The sequence below is a fragment of the Amblyraja radiata genome, chromosome 20 (genome assembly GCF_010909765.2).
Source record: "Amblyraja radiata isolate CabotCenter1 chromosome 20, sAmbRad1.1.pri, whole genome shotgun sequence".
NCBI classification, from domain to species: Eukaryota; Metazoa; Chordata; class Chondrichthyes; order Rajiformes; family Rajidae; genus Amblyraja; species Amblyraja radiata.
Genome location: NC_045975.1, coordinates 12,393,592 through 12,414,564, shown reverse-complemented (window position 1 = coordinate 12,414,564; position 20,973 = coordinate 12,393,592). Strand labels below are relative to the sequence as shown.

General features: G+C 43.8%; 3 protein-coding genes across 4 annotated transcripts in view; all 3 read right to left on the bottom strand.

The window, feature by feature from the left end:
• The window catches only part of btbd10 (BTB domain containing 10), a 66,138-nt gene extending 65,234 nt beyond the window's left edge, over positions 1–904 (bottom strand). Inside the window, exon 1 of one of the 2 annotated variants that reach the window (XM_033038826.1) lies at positions 674–904. The gene's annotated coding sequence lies outside the window, so the exon portion shown is untranslated. The remainder of the gene's footprint in view (positions 1–673) is intronic. The other variant, XM_033038824.1, reaches the window with a different exon arrangement.
• A 3,507-nt stretch (positions 905–4,411) lies between these two features.
• Positions 4,412–8,413, bottom strand: LOC116984444 (parathyroid hormone-like). Its single transcript, XM_033038585.1, has 3 exons — positions 8,240–8,413; positions 5,137–5,228; positions 4,412–5,055 (listed from the first exon to the last, which is right to left on the bottom strand). Exons 1-3 carry the CDS (start codon positions 8,393–8,395, stop codon positions 4,749–4,751), a joined length of 555 nt encoding a protein of 184 aa, XP_032894476.1. The 5' UTR covers positions 8,396–8,413; the 3' UTR covers positions 4,412–4,748.
• A 5,983-nt stretch (positions 8,414–14,396) lies between these two features.
• pth (parathyroid hormone) lies at positions 14,397–17,958 on the bottom strand. Its single transcript, XM_033038584.1, has 3 exons — positions 17,885–17,958; positions 17,137–17,233; positions 14,397–15,453 (listed from the first exon to the last, which is right to left on the bottom strand). Exons 2-3 carry the CDS (start codon positions 17,226–17,228, stop codon positions 15,123–15,125), a joined length of 423 nt encoding a protein of 140 aa, XP_032894475.1. The 5' UTR covers positions 17,229–17,233; positions 17,885–17,958; the 3' UTR covers positions 14,397–15,122.
• Positions 17,959–20,973: the final 3,015 nt, after the last annotated feature.

Below are 20,973 nucleotides of genomic sequence, written 5' to 3'. Positions count from 1 at the left end.
AAGACTTTATTCTTTGGAATACAGGAAACCGAGGGGTGATCTTTTAGAGGTATACAAAATAATCAGGGGAATAGACAGAGTGAGTGCACAGATTCGTTTAAGTGGGGTTGGGTTATCAAGAACTAGAAGGCATTAAGGTGAGAGGGAACTCGTTTAATAGGAGTGTTTAAGAAGGAACTGCAGATGCTGGAAAATCGAAGGTACACAAAAAAGCTGGAGAAACTCAGCGGGTGCAGCAGCATCTACGGAGCGAAGGAAATAGGCAACTGAAGAAGGGTTTCGGCTCGAAACGTTGCCTATTTCCTTCGCTCCATAGTTGCTGCTGCACCCGCTGAGTTTCTCCAGCTTTTTTGTGTACCTTCGTTTAATAGGAACCTCGGGGAACCTTTTCGCTCATTGGATGGCGGGTTAGGGAACGAGAATGGGCTGCCAGAGGAGGTAATTGAGACAGGTCCAATAACAATATTTAAAAGACATTTGGACAGGGATATGGATAGGAAGGGCTCAGAGGGATGTGGGCCAAACGGGGATAAACGGGACCAGTGTTGATGGGACATGTTGGACGGTGTGGACCGAAGGGCCTAATCCCAGACCCCGGCCGTCGCCACCTCGGACGTCCCCAATCCTGGAACCTGCCCTCCACGCCCACTGTAAGCACCAACAAGCCACCTACCCGCGATAGCCAGCGCTGCCGCTCGTAGCTCGGCGCCGCCACCCGTCTGATTCACAACTTCAGGCCGCGGTTGCGCGTCGCGCGGAATCCGCATAGGCCCAGACCGCGGGATCTCGCGAGAGGATAGCGCGCCTACGCATATTCATCACATTGTGCCGGCTGATGCCTCTCGCTACCGCGCAGACTCCGCTGCCGACTGCCGGCGCTTGCGCCCGCGCACTCTCCACTGGCGGCTGCCTGCACGCACGCATGCGCACTCTCCTTAATCGGCGGCCGGTTACCGGCACTCACGCCTGCGCACTTTCCTCTATCGGCTGCCGGCTGCCAGCACTTACGCCTGCGCACTCTGCGCTGCCGGCTGCTTCCAGTGCCATCTATTGTCTGTTGCCGTCACTGAGTCTGAATGTTGAATTCAGCAATCTATGTGTCAAGAGTATTTAATTATCAGATGTACTGAATCGGAACAATGACATTCTTAGACAAAAGGACAGAAAGTGCTGGAGTAACTCAGCTGAGCGGACAGCATATCTGCAGGACATGAACAGGTGACATTTCGGGTCGAGAACCTTCTTCAGACACTACTTGGCCACTCATACTTGCAGCAGCACAACAACAGGTTTGTGAACACAGAACTCAATAGATAACATAATAAACAAAAACACTTCAGTAAATATAAAACATCCAATATCGTGCAGAACCAAAACAAAAGCTTGAAGCAGTTGTGATATAAGGCTGTAACTGCAATATTAAAAAATTCTCTCTCCATCGATACGGACTTGTTAAAGGTCTGTTTAATTGAAGACTTCCAGAACCTGCCATTGATCTCCAGTCTGGAATAAAATTAAATTCACTGTCATGTTTACCAGTCCGGTGAGGTGCGGGTACAACTGAAATCATCAGCAATATCACAGGCACATGGACTCAGACAACACACAGCAACAAATTATACAATATTTAGGCCTAACATTTCTGAATGAAACAAGACTGTGTAAAGATACAAGACAGTGCAAAATACAAGAGGAAAAATTAGGCCGTGGTAGTGCAAGGTGGTGTTCCGTTGTCACGGTATGATTAGGATTGCGTGGATCGGTTCACGAACCTGATGGTTATCAGAAAGTAGCTGTTCCTGAACCTGGTGGTGTGGGACTTCAGACTTCTGTACCTCCTGCCCAAGGGTAGCAGTGAGAAGAGGGCAAGAGTTCAAGAGACATTTATTATCACATGCACCAATTGGTACAGTGAGATTTGAATTACCATACAGACATACGAATAAAAAGAATACAATACACGATAGAATTTAACATGAAGATGCCCACACAGCAGAATCAACGTTTCCCCACTGTGAGGAAAGGCAATAAAGTTCAGTCCTCTTCCTCTTTGTTCGGGGCCTTCAGGCCCTCTCGCCGGGCTGACCGGAGCACCGGCGTCAGAACGGAGAACACTCTCAGCGGTTTAGAGAATCAGCCACTCCATTTTGAAGATGAAAGCCCATATTGGGTTTCATCACTGAACAATAATAAAGCTGAAAATAATAGACCTTGCTTACGAAAAGTTTTCCAGACGAGACACTAGGAACTACAGATGCTAGAATCTTGAGCAAAGCACCAAGTGCTGGAGGGACTCAGTCTGAAGAAGGGTCCTGACCCGAAACGTTGCCTATCAATGTCCTCCAAAGCCGCTGCCTGACCCACAGAGTTGCTTCAGCACTTTGGCAACTCAAAAAAATTGCCATGTTTTCAACAATGTCTTTTTGTGAATTTTGACTTCGGAACAGTATACCAGTATAATCATTTTTGTCTAGAACATGGGAACAGCTCACTCAAAGCATAGTCAGTTATTCAATTAGATCACAGTTGTGCATTAGTCCTGATTGAATTTGCAACTTTCAATAGCCATGCCAGACTAAAAATTTATGAACGTATGTTCAACATTGTTATTTGACACCACAGGTCAACTTCTTTTTGAGAAGAAAGCTTGAGATATTTAAGCTCTTTGTGAAGGGGTGCCTCTATCTCTACTACTACCATATCTCTTGTTCTGGACTCCCAATACCGGAGGAAATAATTTCTCCCTGGCCGGGACACTTTGGAACTGGCTGCTTCAAGTTCGATTCCAAGCATCACCAGAAGAGGTCACTGATAACACACAAACACCTTGTCTTGAACAGCAGATCTTTCCAAACCATCTCCCGTGTTTAACTACATTCATGGCCTCATGAACCTTAAAACACATAAATTGTAGATAGCCATATTTTGTTTGAATTGGATTGAAAGATACGGCATGGAAGCTGGCCCTTGGGCCCATCGAACCTATGCGGTCTAACAATCACCCGTTGACACTGGTTCCATGCTATCCCACTTTTGCATCCACTCCCTATGCACCAGGGGCAATTTGCAAAGAACAATTAACCCACTAACCCACACATCTTTGCGACGGGGAGGAAACCAGAGTACCCGGAGGAAACCCACGCGGTCACAGGGAGAACGTGCAAACTCCAAACAAACAGCACTCGAGGTCTAGATCAAAACTGGGTATCTGGTGCCGTGAGGCAGCAGCTTTATCAGCTGCGCCACTGTGCCACCGCGTAACAATTCATTTTCAGTCAGTGGGATATCAACTTTGTTTTATTTTCAGAGTTTCTTGAAAATTATGTTTTCAAAAACAAAAACTGTTGTAAGTTCTCAGCTGGTCAGGAGGCATCTGTGGAGAGACCAATCAGACCTAATCCAATCTTCCAGCACTGGGTCCATGGCCTCATTAACCTTAAAACACATAAACATGTTCCATTAAATGTGACTAGGGTTTTTGCCTCTTTTAGACAATGAGTTGCACTTATGGATGGAAAGGTTTATAGAAACAAGGAACTGCAGATGCCGGTTTACCAAGGATGGACAAAAAGTGCTGGAATAACTCAGCTGGTCAGACAGCATCCCTGGAAAAATTTGTCCTCATTTCCCCACTAATTCTGCTACATATTTATGCCCTTTGTTTTAGACCTTGTGCAAAGGGAAAAGTTTCATTCCTATTTAGTCTATCCATGTCCCAATGCGCACATTTAAAGTTGGTCTGCCACAGTGTTGCCATGTTGTGGTTGCTTAATAGGGTGAGTTACTACCCAAGCATTGTGTGATATGGGGATTAGATTGGTAATGTGGATGAGATGCAGGATTAGTTATGATCTTATTAGTACATATTATTTCCTTCTCATCAATATTCTGAATCAGAAAGTAATATAAGCAATCGTCAAGATTTTTATTTTTATTTTTTGATAGCATCAGGACTTGTGAACAATACACACATTTAAAAACAAATGAGAAATTGAATCTCAAAAATAAATTATATAAATAACAATAAATATATCTCAGCTAGTATTTATTTCAGGAAATATATATGTAAGATTGCCAATGTATGGTTAAAATATTATTAAATAGAGTAAGTAGTAACGTTAAGTACTTGGAGACATAAGAAAGTGCAGGTGCCGGCATCTTAAGCAAAACACAAAGTACTGGAGGAACTTTGTGGGTCGGACAACTTCTGTGGAGGGAATGGGAAGGCGACGTTTTGGGTCCGGACACTCTTGACGTAGTGGGGAGAAAGCTGGAAAAGAGAGATGGAGGCAGGACAAAGCTTGGTAAGTGATAGGTGGATACAGGTGAGGGAGGTTTGATTGGCTGATGGGTGGAGTAAGTGACAAAGGATAGAGGTAAAAAGGAGACAAAATGTGTCAGATAAGGAGAGATGAGGAGGAATAAAGCTGGAGGGAGGGATATGGATGGAAGAGGACAGGAGGGGGAGGAGAAGAAGAGGATAAAATGGAAATGTGTGACTCAAGTTCCCCATTAAATAAGTTGGTATATAAGAGGGAACAGTCGGTATTATTTGGGATCAGACAGTGTCAGGATCACTATACAACTCGTAGATCCTCAAAATTGATTGTACTGAATGTTAGTTAGATAGGAAAGGTTTAGAAGGGTATGGGTCAAACGCTGGCAAATGGAACGCTTGGATGGGGCATCTTGGTCTGCATGGAAGAGTTGGGCCGAAGAGCCTGTTTCTGTGCTGTATGACACTATGGTCAACTCTGAAGATCAGAAAGATCCACTCTCGCTGCCTTCTCAGCTTCCTCGAGGTCACCAGCAAGAACACCTCCTAGTTCGAGGTCTTGGTGGCTACTGGCGATTCCTTCCCTATATCCGGGGGTATGGGGAAGTGCAGATGGTTCCCTCTGTCCCGGTAGATTTTCTGCAGCTGCGTCATTAGGAAGGACTTCAACAGCCGTGTGCAAACTCTCCATGATCTTCTCAAGCCACTGCATCCTCTTCCAGTCTTGCAGAAAGCGACCCCTGTCATGCATCTCCTGATGTTCGCTCACCGTTCTCCTCCTGCAGAGAGAAGATGGTTAATTATACAAGCTCCGACCATTCTAATATCCTTGTAATATATTTGTATATCTGGTGAATTACCCTCTGGGATTCCCCTCACAGGGTAGCAGCCACGACATGCTGCAAAAGATGATGACAATTCCAACTTGTGCCAGGTTTAAGGAAACCATCCTCTGCAATTAACAAAGCAAAGAATTACCATTTAGTGACAGGTTACAGATCATACAATTATTACCGACTTTCAGCCCATCAAGCCCATGCCAGCTCTCTCTTAGACCTATCCAGTTTGTCTCAATTTCAGCATGTTGCTGGATACTCCATTAAGCTTCTACAGGTGTTTAATGGAGAACATACCATTTATATGTTCATAAGTCATTGGAGCAGAATTAAGCCATTCGGCCCATCGAGTCTACTCTGCTATTCCTTCATGGCTGATCTATTTTTCCCCCTCAACTACATTCTCTTGCCTGCTCCCTGTAACCTTTGACACCTTTGCTAATCAATAACCTGTCAATCTCCACTTTAAAAATACCCAATGACTTGGCCTCCACAGCCGCCTGTGGTAATGAATTCCACAAATTCATCACCCTCTGACTAAAGAAATTCCTCCTCATCTCCTTTCTAAAGGTACGTCCTTTTATTCTAATTGGTTGTATCATGGCCTAACCTAGTCACTCAAATGCCGAGAAATGAAGGAGGCTGCAGAAAGTGGTGGACATTGCACAGTTTATTATAGGATCTGACCTCCCCACCGTCGAAGGGATCTACAGGAAGTGCCACCTCAAACATTATCAATGACCCACACCACCCTGGCCGCGCTTTCGTCTCACTGCTACCATCCGGAAGAAGTAGAGGGGCCTGAAACCCTTGACCTCCAGGTATAAGAACAGTATCTTCACATCAACCGTCAGACTGTTGAACCACCCTGCACAACCCTAACCATAACCCTACCTCCGCAACGAGCTACTGTGGACTTTTGTTAGGTTGCACTACATCGGTTTGTACTGTTATGGTCTAGTTACCTAGTATTGCTGATAATTGATTGTGTTATTGAATAATGTATATTTATCTGTTGTGCTATTGCATTAAGGGGCCTGTAAAGCCGCAGCAAATAAGAATTTAATTGTCCCAGTTACAGTGCCGATGACAATTAAACATTCTTCACTCTTGAATCCCTGAAAACCCCATTCAAGTATTCATCCGCTAGACAGTCTGAAGAAGGGTCCCGGCCCAAAATGTCACTTATCCATGTTCTTAAGAGAAGCTGCCTGATCTGCTGAGTTACTCCAGCACTTTGGGTCCTTCCCTCAATAAACCTTGGCTGAATATGCTTTCTTTTACCCTTTCAGGCTTCACCTTCCAAATTGCAGCAACTTGTTATATTAATAGTTTCTTTTCATGTAGCGTAGAGCATAGAACAGTTAAGCACAGGAACTGTCCCTTCAGCCCACGATGTCCGTGCCGAACGTGATGGCAAATACTTTTAACTTCTATTGCTATTCACTTTGCATCAAGGACTTGCATTTCTGTTGAACCCCATCACAACTGCAAGATATACTAAATGGCTTTGTAACGCACATTATCTTACTGCTGTGATGACGAAACACAGGGATCCCATTTGTACACAGCAAGGTCCCAAAAGCTATGAGACAATGGCCAGAAAATGTGTTTCATAGACACAGAGTCATATAAGACAGAAGCAGGCCTTTTGGCCCAATTCGTCCATGCCGACTACAATGCCCCATTAAAGCTAGTCCCATTGTCCTGCATTTGGATCATATCTTTATAAACCATTCCTATGAATGTACTTGTCTAAATGTCTATTTATATGTTGGAATTATACCTACAAATAATTCTTCTGGCAGCTAGTTCTATCCTTTCATCTTCTGTGTGAAGAGTTGCCCTCAGGTTCTTATTAATTTTTTCCAATCCTACCTTCAACCCATGCCCTTTTGATTCCCCTCCCTCACGAATAAGACATCCTATTTATTCCACATGATTTTGTATACCTCTATATAATCTCCCCTCAACCTCCTGCAAATCAAGGAATAAAATCCTCACCTGCCCAACCTCTTCTTATAGCTCAGACCCTTGAGTTATGGCAATAACTTTGTAAATCTTCTCTTCAATTTCATTGATAGTAATTGAGGATTAATGACTATTTAGGGAAAATGAAGTATCCCCCTGCTCTTCATCAGTATATCTTCATTGTGGAGGGATCAATGCAGATATGTATTAGATAATCTTGCATCATGCAGTAATTACAAATGCTTCTTAATGCACATGTCAACTGTCCGCAGATAATGCGTGGTATTGGTTTCACATCTCATCAGAAAGACAGCATCTCCTGGAGTTTAGTTACTCTCAGTACCCTATCAATCTGCCCACCAGGTTTGGCAATATATATATCAACTGTGGGTATCGAACCCAGACCAGTTCAGAGGCTAGACCGCGGCATCACAAAGTATGAGCAAAACACAAAATGCTGGAGTAATGTAACGGGGTCAGACTGCGTCTGTGGGTGGAATGGGCAGGCGATGTTTTGAGGTGGGGAACCTTCTTCAGACTGATTAGAGTGAGGAACGAAATCTGGAAAAATGAGGTGGGAGCAGGACAAAGCCTGCAAGTGATAATGGATGCAAGTGTGGGGAGGGGGTTGGTTGGCAGATGGCTGAAGATAGTGACAAAGATAAAGAGGAGACAAAAAGTTGCCAGATGTGGAGGAAAGAGTAGTGAAATGTAAAAAGCCATACGGAGGGATACGTGGAAAGTGGACAGTGGAAGGGGGAAAAGGGGCGGAATAGTGGGGGAAATGGGTGCGTGCCATGGTGGAGGTGAGCAAAAGATAGAGAGAAGGGATGCGGAGGTATTACTTCAAATTGGAGAATTCAATCTTCATATCATTCGGTTGTGGGCTACCCAAACTGAAGATCAGTCTGAAGAAGGTTCCCGACCCGAAACGTTGCTAATCCGTTCCCACCACAGATACTGCCTGACCCACTGAGTTCCTCCAGCAGTTTGTGTTTTGCTCAGGGTTGCAGCATCTGCAGTTCGTTGTCTCTCCATCGCAAAGCATGCACTGGATAAAATGTCAGCTTCCAGCGATACCTTTGGTGCTCTTTCATCAATCAGTGACAGTGATCTCAAACGCCCAACTTTCCACCACATAAGTACAGTCACTTACCGATTCCTCAAAATTCGTTTTGCAGGCTTCAAGTCCAACTTCGGAAGAGCTCCTGCAGCTACTTTTCGATTTGCCCACTGCTGGCAATTGTGTTGGTGCATCTTGATGTGAAAACAGCTCCCTTATATAAGAGGTTTGGAATCCATGCATCAACATTCTTTTTGTTCGAGCTGATGTCAGAGTGATGTCTTCCCAAGAGGCAAGACGCAAAGTCCCTGAATATGGGACGGAGCAGAGGGAAGTAATTCCCAATTGCTCCGAGTTTCTGAACTAGAAGTGAAGCGATGACATCAGTCCTTTCACAATGTAGATTTACAACAATGACCCTTGACATTGACTTTTTAGTTTAAGGTTGTGGTATTGTTCAAAGATCGGTAGGTTTTTCGTTCCTTATTCCTTTGGCCGAAGTATAAGCTGTTGAGTGCATTACTTTTAACAGTTAACAAAAAGGTCGATTACATTGGAAACGTGTGTGGTTGGGATGTATCCCACAGAAAAAGAGCGTGCCTGATTTACAGAGGCCAGTTAGTTTCTCCAGGGTTACTGATGTACAAGAGTTCTCACAGTGCAGAGATGAAGTATTCAGCCAAATTGCAGTACCTCAGCGTGAGTCACAGCAGAGATTCAACTAAAGGTCCGTCAGTGAAAAAAGAATTCATGTTATTTATTTCAATTTGTACTGATATGTCCAAAGAGAACCTTGTAATTTAGGACCAATAGAACAGTACAGCACAGGAACAGGCCCTTCGGCCCACAATATCCATGCCAGGTTAAACTAATCTCCTTTGCTGCATGTGATCCCATTCCCTCCATTCTCTGCATATCCATGTGTCTATTCAAAAGCCTCCAAAATGACAGCATTATATCTGCCTCCACCGCCACCCATGGCAGCGCATTCCAGGCACCCACCTCTCTCTGTTTTAAAAACTTCCCCGCACATCTCCTTTAACTTTTGCACCTCTCACCTTAAAGCTATGTCTCCTCTAGTTCTTGATATTTTGACACTGGGAAACAAAGTCTATTTACCCTAGCTATGCTTCTCATCACTTTATTTTATTGTAGTTTTGTATGGTTTGTCCAACCTATCCTTACAGGTAATAACCCTCGAATTAAGGCAGCATTCTGGTAAACCTCTTCTTCGTCCTCTCCAAAGCCTATACATCCTTTCCATCCATAATGGGAGGACCAGAACCGCACACAATATTCCAAATGCAGCCCATCTGAAGTCCTATAAAGCTGCATTTTGACCTTCTTGACTGCCCGATAACAGGTCCTTCAGCCGACAATGTCTCTGCCGAACATGATACTAAAATAAACGAATCCCCTCTGCCTCCATGTGATCCATATCCCCCCATTCCCTGCATATCCAAGAACCTATCTAAAAGCCACTATCATATCTGCCTCCACCACCACCCCTGGCAGCAGGTTCCAGGTGCCCACCATTCTCTCTGTGAAAAAAGACTTGGCCTGCACATTTCTTTTAAACTTTTCCCCCTCTCACCTTAAACATATCCCTTTAAGTCTTTGACATTTCCACCCTGGGAAAAAGGTTCTGACTATCTGCCCTATATATACCACTATCATCATCAATAATTGTCCATGCCCACCAAGTTAGCGTTCTGAGCTAGTCCCATTTGCCTGCATTTGGCCCATAACCCCCTAGACTCTTCCTATCCATATACAGCACCTGTCCAAATGTATTTTGAAGAATGGAATTGTATCTGCTTCCATGGCGTCCTCTGGCAGCTCATTCCATGTAATTAGGGATGAACGATAAATATGACTTTTCCAATAATACTTGGATTCCCTGAGATTACTAAATAGATTCCCTTTTCAGAGAAAGAGCAATGGTGAGAAATCATGAGGGTTCAGAGATTTAGCAGGGAGCAGTGGTGACCTTCAATGCCCTGTGAAAGAAATAGAAGCAAAGCTTACTCTAAATAAATTGGCTGTTGACTTTCAACCCGGACTACTATGGATTTACAGTAATCTGAGGAAGTCGGAGATGTGTTACAAGTCCTCCCCAGGTTACAGAAGGCAGATTTTTGTACCTGGATATATAAGCAAGTGTTTGGGAGATGGACGGGAGGGATATTCCAGATGCTATGAGGCTGTAGACATCTTCAGCCAGGTGGGAACTTGGTTCATGACCACATTTCCGGGTTGTTAAGCGTTAGGGCAAAGGAAAGATGTCCATAACAGAACCCTATCATAACCTGAGAACAACCCTGATGTAGGAGCAAATGACAAGAGTGAGATTACTCAACTCAACTGTGGTTGACACATTTTCCTCCTGATATAGAAGGCCATTTGGCCCACTGACTATATGCTGGCTCACAGTGCAACCCCATTCCCCCATTTATTTCCCTCCACTATTTTCTCTACTCTTCTCCTAACACCCATCTACACAAAGGATGATTTATCATGGATACATAACTTACTGACGCACACGTCTTTGTGATGTACGAGGAAACTGCAGCACATGGGGGACATCCACGGTGCCTCAGGGAGAACATGCAAACTCCACACAGAGAGCACCGGAGGTCAGGATTGAAACCAAACTGCTGATTCTGTGAAGTATCAGTGCCACACGCTGCGCTAGTGTGCTGCAAAATGAAACTTGATGTGGAATGTCGATGGAAAAGGAAATGCTGGAAATACTCATCAGGTCAGGCAGCGTATGTGGAGAGAGAAATTGAGTTAATGTTTCAGGTCCAAAACCTTTTGGCAGGTGAGGGTTCTGATGAACGGTGACATGGGAGATGGCAGATGCTGGAATCTTGAGTAAAAGGTAAACAGTTGGAGGAATTCAGTGGGTCAGGCAGCTTCAGTGAAGGGAAAAGGAGAGATGATATTTCAGGTCAGGATCCTTCTTCAGACGGGTGATGTGTCCTGACCCAAAACGTCATCTGTCCTTTACCCTCCATAGATGTTGCCTGAACCACTGAGTTCCTCCAGTACCTTGTTTTCTGATGAAGGTTCTCGGACTGAAAATGGTGCAGGAAACAGGGTGACTCTTGTGTTCACCTCAGTGTTATCTATCATTCCCACACTTTTGTATTTATGTATGTGTAGTAAGATTCTTGCTGAACTGTATGCAAAGAATGTCACTGTACTTGGGTATATGTGATAATAAAGTACTATTGAACTATTTACTCTACCCCTCTCTCCATAGATGCTGCCTGACCACCCGAGTGTTTCCAGTTTTTTTTTCTGTTTCTCATTCAGACATTCAGCATATGCTGTTACGGTTGTTTGACGGCAACACTGACGTGTTGACTTGCAATAATGAAAAAGAAACATGTCATTTCGGAGACAAGAATCTTCCCAACTTTATTGAGCCAAAATAAATTTTACCAGCAATTAACTAATTCATGGAAGCATTGAAAAAATGCCAAGTTGTGCTATTTCAAATGTAACCCTGTAAAACCTTCTCCGCTCAATAACTTGGAAGATGTGAGTGAGAAAGATTTTGCTGAGCAATATAATGAGAGGAACACAGTCTTGTTCAACAGAGAGCATCATCTTGTAAAGGTTACAGTTCATGGAAAAGTAAATAACCTCTAAGTTTTAAAAACATCTCGGGCTATGCATTGGTATTTCTGGCAGGGAGTAATACTTTTGAATTGCCACATGAAAGGAAGGCTTTATGGCTTGGCAAACCCTAGCAAAGGCCATGGGGGCACTTGACAAGAAACTTGGCATCAGATGTCAACGTGTCCCCTGTGGGTTTTCTGCCCAGTAATGGTCGCACTGTGGATATTGGTCTCTGTGCCAGGGTTCCTGCTGACAAGGTCACATCATAAGATCTGTGACTCCAATTTACTGATGTCTCTACGGAGGTTATACCTCGGTCAAAGGAGACTCAGTCTCACATCACCCACAATTGGAGATGAATCTGTCGTTACAACGTATGTGGCCCCTGCGTGAGATTCAGCAGAGAATTGCGTAACAAGAGAATGTCTTAATCACACAAATAATCTTGGTGCAACCATATCATACGAAAAGTGCATTTTTACAAAGTTATAAATTATGCGAAACATAAATTACAAAGAATAAATATGCACCTTATACTAAAGGAAAATACATTACTTTTATTTTACAATAAAGATTCTATAAAGTGTCAACTCTAAAGCTGCATTCGCAACACACACAGAGAATTCTTCTTGTGTTTTGTACTTCAGTGCCACAGTAAGGCTATTGTTATTACACCACCTCCAGGTGCTGCTGGAAAAGAGGTGTCTTTTTGTAAATCATCCTTGAGTGGCTTGCTGGATCGAGTGAGGGAACAGATTCCTAATAGTCAGCTGCATCAGTGTGGAATGAGAAAGCACACAGATGGCTGACTGGATATCCTTCCCTTGAAGAACATCACTGAACCAATTGAACAAAAGATGTTCACTTGCAACAGTGCTTTCCTCCTCAAGATTCTCAAACACCCAATAGACAATGAAGCTCATTTTAAGTGAAGTCACTGGTTCAACATCTTCATGTATAGCAAGCTCTCATAAGCAGCAAATAATTTGAGATGTGATATTGTTTTGTAGATAGAGTCATATGATCATATTATCAAATGGGTCCTGTACCAGATATCAACCTACCACTCTGCATAACATTAACTGTCCCTTCAGGATCCCCTTTAAAACTTCTTCCTCTCATCTTAAACCTATGCCTTTTTGTTTCTGATACCACTGCCATGTAAAAATAGATTTAGACTACGAAAGACACAAAATGCTGGGGTAACATAGCAGGTCAGGCAGCATCCTTGGAGATCATAGATAGGTGATGTTTTGGGTCAGGACCCTTCTTCAGGACATTTTGAGTTGGGACCCTTCTTCAGTTCTTTACACTACCCTCTCGTAATCTTAAATACGACCATCAGGTCTCACCTCAGCCTCATTCACCTTGGGGAAAACAAGCCAAGTTTCTCTAATCTCTCCCCTGAATGAAAACCCTCTTCCATCTCTCCTCATGGACAACCAAAGAAGTTGTTCATTGAGGCTCCAATATTGGTCTAGAATGCTGGGGAAATCATCATTGGTCATCAACACTGTGCTGTGGGATCTTTTACATGACCCAAGATAGCTCTTCAGTTTAGCATTTTGGCCAAAAAACGGCATAGACTAATTATTGTAAGATCTGGTGATGAACACCTAGCGTGTAAAGGGCCTGTCCCACTTAGGAGACCTAAACAGCAACCTCTGGTGACCTTGCCCGCCACTCAAAAAAAATTCACGGTCGAGGTGACCTGCAACCTCCTACCACCTCCCACGCATATGTTGAAAACCTTCCTCGACTAAGTTTTTAGTCGAGGCCGGCTTTAATCATGATGAAAAAATAACAGCAACCTAGATGAAGTCTCGACCACGCGGAAACCACTTTCGACCATTAGGGAGAGTGACCAAAACCTCCGGTGACCTCATGGAAACCTTCGGTGGTGGGCAAGGTCACCAGAGGTTGCTGTTTAGGTCTTCTAAGTGAGACAGGCCCTTAAGTCTTGAAAGGCAGTGCAACTTATTAACGAATTAATGTGTTTAATGAAATTATGCTTGGCAAAATTTGATATTTGTTTTTGGAGGTGCTACTTGTTGACAATTGTATATTTGTTACTAAAATTGAAACAAAGAACTTAAATTAAAACATACTTAGTGTTATAACGTAACAACAAAGGAACTGCAGATACAGGTTTTAACCAAAGATAGACTCAAAATACTGGAGTAAATCAGCGGGTCAGGCTGCATCTCTGGAGAAAATGGACAGGTGACGTTTCAGGTCGGGACCCTTCTTCAGACTGAAACGTCACCTATCTATTTTCTCCAGAAATCCTGCCTGACCCACTGAGTTATGGGTCTGTCCCACTTACTCGACTTTTTCGTCAAATACCGACACCCGTCATAGGTCGTTGCAGGTCGCCGAAAATGTTAAACATGTTGAAAATCCAGCGGCGACCAGAACAAGGTACAACTCTTTGTGCGACTACTCACGACCATACAGGCTTCACCCCGCGACATGTCGCCAGGGTGTTGCCTGTATGGTCATGAGTAGTTTCCTCAGTCGCCCAAAGAGTCGTAGAGTCTTTCTGGTCGCCGCTGGATTTTCAACACGTTGAACATTTTCGTCGACCTGCAACGACCTATGATGGGTGCCAGCAGTCACAGAAAAAGTTGCGTAAGTGGGACAGGCCCATTACTCTAGCATTTTGTATCATATTTAATGTTAATGGCATAATAAGGGTTCATCTCCCCTTCATTTCTAACCCAATGCGTATAGAAGAAAAGCCAAATATATTTTAAAACTACACCAGTGTTTTACAAAATAATATATATCTACGATCTAACCACCAGATCTTACAGTAAACTGAAGGAGGCACCTTTGTGGCCAAAGGTAAGAGGTTCCCCCCCATTGAGTCATGGTTTTGCCACTCTTTGCTCTGTGCTTGGTGCAATGTCGATGCAGGTTGTTGTTGCATCTCATCTCACTGGGATAAGGTGATTTGCTTGCCATGTTCTGTGCAAAGAGTGGACGTGATGCCAAATTTGCGTGGCAACTTTAGTATCAACAGTTAAAAGAAGCTGACATTGGTTTTATAATATACCCTTCATGCAAAGTGAACACAAATCTTGAAATAAAAGGACACTCATTTGACTTATTCATTTTTAAGGATCTGGGCTTTGCTAGAAAGGTCAACATTTATTACCCAAATCAAATTGCCGTTGTCATTTTAGAGGGCTTTTTTTAGATTTAACCACATTGCTTCTCCATCCCTAATACTTTGGGCATTGATCGCTATTAGCTTACATTTAGTTTTCAAAGGAGTATTGAAATCAAAGGAATATAGCAGCAATCTAACTTGTTCAAATCAGGGAAATGATGAGCAAGTTCTTCAGGCAATATCGTCAGCAGTCTTTGGTAGACTGTCGAGATCTTGCGGTGTTCCCATGTCCGAGAAGTCGTCAGCACTCACGCTCTTGATTCCCTCTTTCTCGCTGTTCCTCGGCCTCCTGCTCTTTGCCCTGCTCTGTTGCCTTCTCACCGCGGGTGAGAGCTTGCACGAGCGAGGGTGTTTAGGGCTCAGAGACTCGGTGTAAGGGGTGATATGCTTCTCGCTGGCTGTGTGGACATCTCTTACCACATCTTTAATCAGCTCTTGTCTCTTACTATCGTACAGATGCCTCCCCATATCGTGCATCAGTTGCATCTCACTCACCGACCTCCTGGAGGAAAAACAAGATTGGAATAGCTCAATCGCACTGGAACTACATTAGAACATAGAACATAGCAAAATATAACACAGGAATACAATATCGGGGCTGAGCATGCTGCAAAGTTAAACTAATCCCATCTGCCCACACATGATCCAAATCCCTCCATTGATTAGTACGGGTGTCAGGAGTTATGGGGCAAAGGCAGGAGAATGGGGTTGAGAGAGAATCATGGATCAGCTGTGATTGAATAACGGAGTAGACTTGATCTTGCCGAATGGACTAATTCTGCTCCCATAACTTATGAACACCACTAGCTTTTCTGCTTCCACCATCGTGTTTCAGGCACCCACCAATCTCTGTGTACTAAAACGTGTCCCACCCATATCTTTAGACTTTTAGACTTTAGAGATACAGTGCGAAACAGTCCGCGCCAACGAGCGGTCACCCCGTAAACTAGCATTAACCTGCACCACAGGGACAATTTACAATTTTACCGAAGCCAATTAACCTACAAACCAGCACGTCTTTGGAATATCCTTTAACCTTTGCCCATTTTTCCTTAAATCTATGCACTTTAGTCTTTGACATCTTCACCCTGGGGAAAAAGGTTCTGACTGTCTACCCTATCTATGACTCTCAGAATTTTATATACGTCTATCAGGTCTTTCCTCAACCTCTGACGCTCTAGAGAAAACAATCCAGGTTTATCCAATGTCTCCTTGTAGTTAATATCCCCTAGTTCAGGCAGCATTCTGATAAACATCTTGCACCTTCTCCGAAGTCTCCACACCCTTCCTGTAATGGGGCGACCAGAACTGCAGGCAGTATTCCAAAGAAAACCTAACCAAAGTCCTGAAAAGCTGCATTATGACTTTGTGTCTCTTATACTCAATGTTCCACCCGATGAAGGCAAGCATACCATATGCCTTCTTTACCACTCTATCTGTGTTGCCACAAGCCCCTTTCTCTACCTCAGAGCTTCCCAATGTATTTCGTTTTTAGCTTGACAGTGTATTCTCTTTTCCAATACTAGAAGCGCACAGACAATTTGCAAACAAGAAACCCCACAGCGGCCATAAGCAATATTGACCAGATCACCTGATCTCAAGCAGACACGAGAGGCTGCAGATGCCGGAATCTTGAGCAAATTAAAAAAATGTTCTGAAGGAATTTCACGAGTCAGATAGCATTTGTCCCTATACCTCGTCCCTCACATCCACCCAAAGACCCCAGCAGCCCCTTCAGGTGAGACAGAGGTTCACATGCATCTCCTCCAATCTCTACATTTTATACACCAAATGTCGTTAAACACAGATTTGAAAGTAAGATGAATACAGAGATCTTCGGCACAACTAAAACAAATTTGAAAATCAGTGCATGTCTCAAACTAAGATAAATATAATCTTAGAAGTAATTCTGAAAATAAAGCAAATAGGCATCTTAAGCAAGGATATTGAAAGTGCACAAATATATTGAGACATATCTCAAAACAAGACAGATGGATATTATTCTGAAAATAAGTCAAATACTGCCTGCAGCCTGAACAAAGACATCAATATGACACAAACATATCTTACACATATCTCAAAACAAGACATTCTTGAACACACACAAAAACAAGACATTATGCAGATGATTGGCCGATCAGACTGACTGCGTAAACGAAACATTTCTAGTTCGACGATTTATCACCTTATTGGCCGACTCTCCGATAGCAAAGCAGTACAGAGGGCGCAGAGAACGAGCAACCCCTGAGATTGGGAGCGAATTCCGAGCGAGCCCATTGAGACTGTAAATAAAAATCGATTAAAATCAATCACTGTTTAAGAAAGAACTGCAGATGCTGGGGGGAAAAAAATCAAAGGTAGACAAAAATGCTGGAGAAACTCAGCGGCCGAGGCAGCATCTATAGAGAGAAGTCGGGTCGAGACCCTTCCTCACAGTTGAAGAACCCTGAGGAAGGGTTCCTCAACCCGAAACGTCGCCTATTCCTTCTCTTCATAGATGTTGCCTCACCCGCTGAGTTTCTCCAGCATTACCCACTTAATAGAGATTGGGGTATCTAATCAGAGGACACCGTGTCAAATCCAGTTAAGTCGAGTCCCAATGAAACGATCTGCTTGCACAAATTACACCGGGAAATAAAGACACAGAATTCTAGAGTAACTCAGCGGGTCAGGCAGCATCTCTGGAGAACATGGACAGGCGATGTTTCGGGTCGGGACCCTTCTTCAATTCATCGGCTTCGCTGAACGAGTTGACTTAACATTGCCACACAGAATTTAACTAAACGGGAGGTTTCATTTCTTAAGAACGGAGCCCAGAAGATTAAGGACAAATCTCGGTGTTCTACTCAAGACATCAAACGCCCTAGAATTTCTACATTGAGCCCAGACCCATTAAACGTGCGCGCCGTTACAACAATGTGAACAGCACTCACCCAGATCAAAGTGTTGAGAGAGTTGGCAAAACTCTTTGCTTGTGTTGGCTGCTGGAATAACTTGCTCGGTTTGCCCGAAGCACTTGTTTGGGGGGGTGAGGGATAGTGGGGTTTATATATGGGGCGTTGGGGGTGGTGTTGGTGTTGCTGGCGAGATTTTTAAAAGCACTGATCGCATCTAAAGTGTAGTGTGGGTGTCAGATTAGCCTGTCCGTCAACCTGACATATGTACCAGCTCCGTGGATTCAGAAATGCCTCTGCTGGCTTCTTAAACCCCTACTTCTGAAATGTGTCAGGGAGTGGCCCATCGTCCCAGTACTAGCCCACCGAAAGATAAGTACAATTAACCCACTGCCTTCTTCCTTACCCTGTATGCATCTAATTCTCTTTAGTAAATTCCTTTCGCATTTGTTTAGAGTGGGGTTGTGAGCAATGTTTCAGGACACATTCATCCTGTGATTGTGAGGGCCAAAAAACGTGGCGAGAATAAAGAAAAGAGCACACATGTAGGATCAGCGTAAATGGGTGGTCGTTGGTTGGCATGACCCCGGTGGGCCGAAGGGCCTGTTCCTCTGCTGCACTTTTTTTGTGACTCTATAACTACTTCACAATAAGTGGTACCCGGAACATGCAGTCCCTTGCTTTGTACTCTGCGTCTCCATTGACAGTTATTTTAATTATTACTATATTGATGCTGGGCATATATTTTAAAATCTGTTATTAAGTATGTTGGCACAATGATAAATTAATGAAATACTAATGTACCATGAAATACATTTTATTTATTTTCTGTTACTAAAATACTCAGGAAAGTGTTTATCGTGTTGTAATAACTCTGATGGAGGCAATTTGGCCCATTAGATCCATGCTGATTCTCTTCCTTATTTTCTTCCATTTCTGCAATTGAATCTTTAGACTTTAGAGATACAACATGGAAACAGGCCCTTCAGCCCACCGAGTCTGTGCCGACTAGCGACCATCCCATACACTAACACTATCTTACACACGAGAGACAATGTTGCAATTTACCAAAGCCAATTAACCTACAAACCTGTTTGTGTTTGGAGTGTGGGAGGAAACTGGAACACCCAGAGAAAACCCTGTGGTTACAGGGAAAACGCACAAACTCCGTACAGACAGACAGCAGGGGGTCATGATCAGCCCCCAGCCTCTGTGAGGCAGCAACTCTCTGTGCCACCGTGCCGCGCTCGTTCACACTTAGATCAAATCCCTTTGATTGCTTTACCATGAATTGAGTGGCAAATTAACCCACTAATCACTTTCAAATTGATCTTCAAAACGATAACGATTTTTATCTGGTGGTGTTTTTTTTTACTGTTGACACTTCCACGCGTGTGTGATGAGAACTAAGGGCACTATATAATAGTAATTAATTAAGGGTAATTATAAGTACTAGGGTAACTATAGTACTTGGTATAATGGCACAGCAGTAGCGTTGCTGCCTAAATACAGTGCCAGAGACCCGGGTTCAATCCTGAATATGCGTGTAATCTGTACAGATTGGGCTTTTTTCCGGGTGTTTGGGTTTTCTCCCACACTCCAAAGACAAGCAGGTTTGTAGGTTAATTGGCTTCGGTAACATTGTAAAATTGTCCCTGGCGTGTAAGTGTTACGGGGACCGCTGGCCAGCGCAGACTCGGTGGGACGAAGTTCCTGTTTCCGCGCTGCGTCTAAAGTGTAAAAGTACACGGCAGACATCAAATTCATGTGTGAACTCGGGAGACGTTCCTATCTCCGGAGAGCAGGGAGGAGAGTGTGGTCCCTGACCCACAGGGACGTGTTGTGGGAATCTGGATGAAGGAGTACAACGTTCTGGTGACGGGGGAGATGAAGAGGGCTGAACGCAGGCTGATGCGGGGGAATGGGATCCAGTATGGAGCTGTGGGGTTGAATGGTCTATGTTTGTGCTGCTTATATTTTATTATCGAATGCTGCAAGAAAGTTTGCAAACAAGGTAGCGGATGAGAAGGAAGAATGAGTGCAACCAATAAAAGAGACAATGTGCTGGCGTAACTCAGCTGGTCAGGAGGCATCTCCGAAGAACATGGATAGATGACGTTTTAGGTCGGAACCTATCTTCAGGCCATCTGAAGGAGGGTCCCAGCCTGAAATGTCACCTATCCACGTTCTTTAGAGATGCTGTCTGACTCGATGTGTTACTCCAGCACTTTGTGTCTATTTTTATAAACCAGCATCTGCAGTTGATTGCTTCTACTAATGAATGCAACCTTATGGCCTTCAGGGTGAATTCTCTGCTGGGACTCCTGATCTAGGCATGGATTTCCCCAGATCACTCTCTGTGTAATGTCTGCTCCAGATTTCCCTTGCCTCTGATTCAGCTTGTGGACTTAACCCTGTCCACAGATGCTGAACCATGACCAACCTTGTTGATGTTCCTGTGTGGTACTGAGGGGGTTGTCAGAAGGGCTAATGTTCAGAGCATAATTAAACTGAGGCCCCATCTGTTCTCAAGGTTGTGGAAGGGCCCGCAGTGTCATGGAGTCATAGGGTCATGCAGTGTGCAAACTGGCCCTTCGATCCAACTTGGCCACACCGACCACCATGTCCCATCTACCCAAGTCCCACCTGCCAATGTTTGGCCCATGTCCCTCTTAACCTATCTTATCTATGTACATGTCCAAGTGTTTCCTAAATATTGCAGTAGTACCTGCCTCAGCTACCTCCTCCTGCAGCTTGTTCCATGCACCCACTACTCTTTAAATGTTATCCCTCAGGTTCCAAGTAAATCTTTCCCCCCTCACCTTAAACCTGTGTCCTCTGGTTCTTGATTCCCCTACTCTGGGCAAGAGACTGTGTGTCTACTCAATTTATTCCTCTCATGATTTTGTACACTTCTCATGAAAAAGAAATGCAGATGTTGAGGTTCTGATATAAAACTGGAAAATGCTGGAAACTCTCAGTGAGTCAGGAAGCATCTGAAACATTTCAGCACATAGAGCTGTAAAGCACAGAAGCAGACCCATCTTCTCAACACATCCAGGCCAACCAAGATGCCCTATCTACACTAATCCCATTTGCCCGGATTTGATCCATATCTCGCTAAACCA

Excerpts from the sequence above, each read along its gene's own strand:
- LOC116984444 (XM_033038585.1), bottom strand. The coding sequence starts at position 8,395 with ATGTTGATGCATGGATTCCAAACCTCTTATATAAGGGAGCTGTTTTCA. Across the intron at positions 5,229-8,239 it reads AAACGAATTTTGAGGAATCG|AGGATGGTTTCCTTAAACCT; the intron begins GTAAGTGACTGT and ends TGTTAATTGCAG. Across the intron at positions 5,056-5,136 it reads TGTGAGGGGAATCCCAGAGG|GAGGAGAACGGTGAGCGAAC; the intron begins GTAATTCACCAG and ends TTCTCTCTGCAG.
- pth (XM_033038584.1), bottom strand. The coding sequence starts at position 17,228 with ATGGGCTCGCTCGGAATTCGCTCCCAATCTCAGGGGTTGCTCGTTCTC. Across the intron at positions 15,454-17,136 it reads TCGGAGAGTCGGCCAATAAG|GAGGTCGGTGAGTGAGATGC; the intron begins GTGATAAATCGT and ends TTTTTCCTCCAG.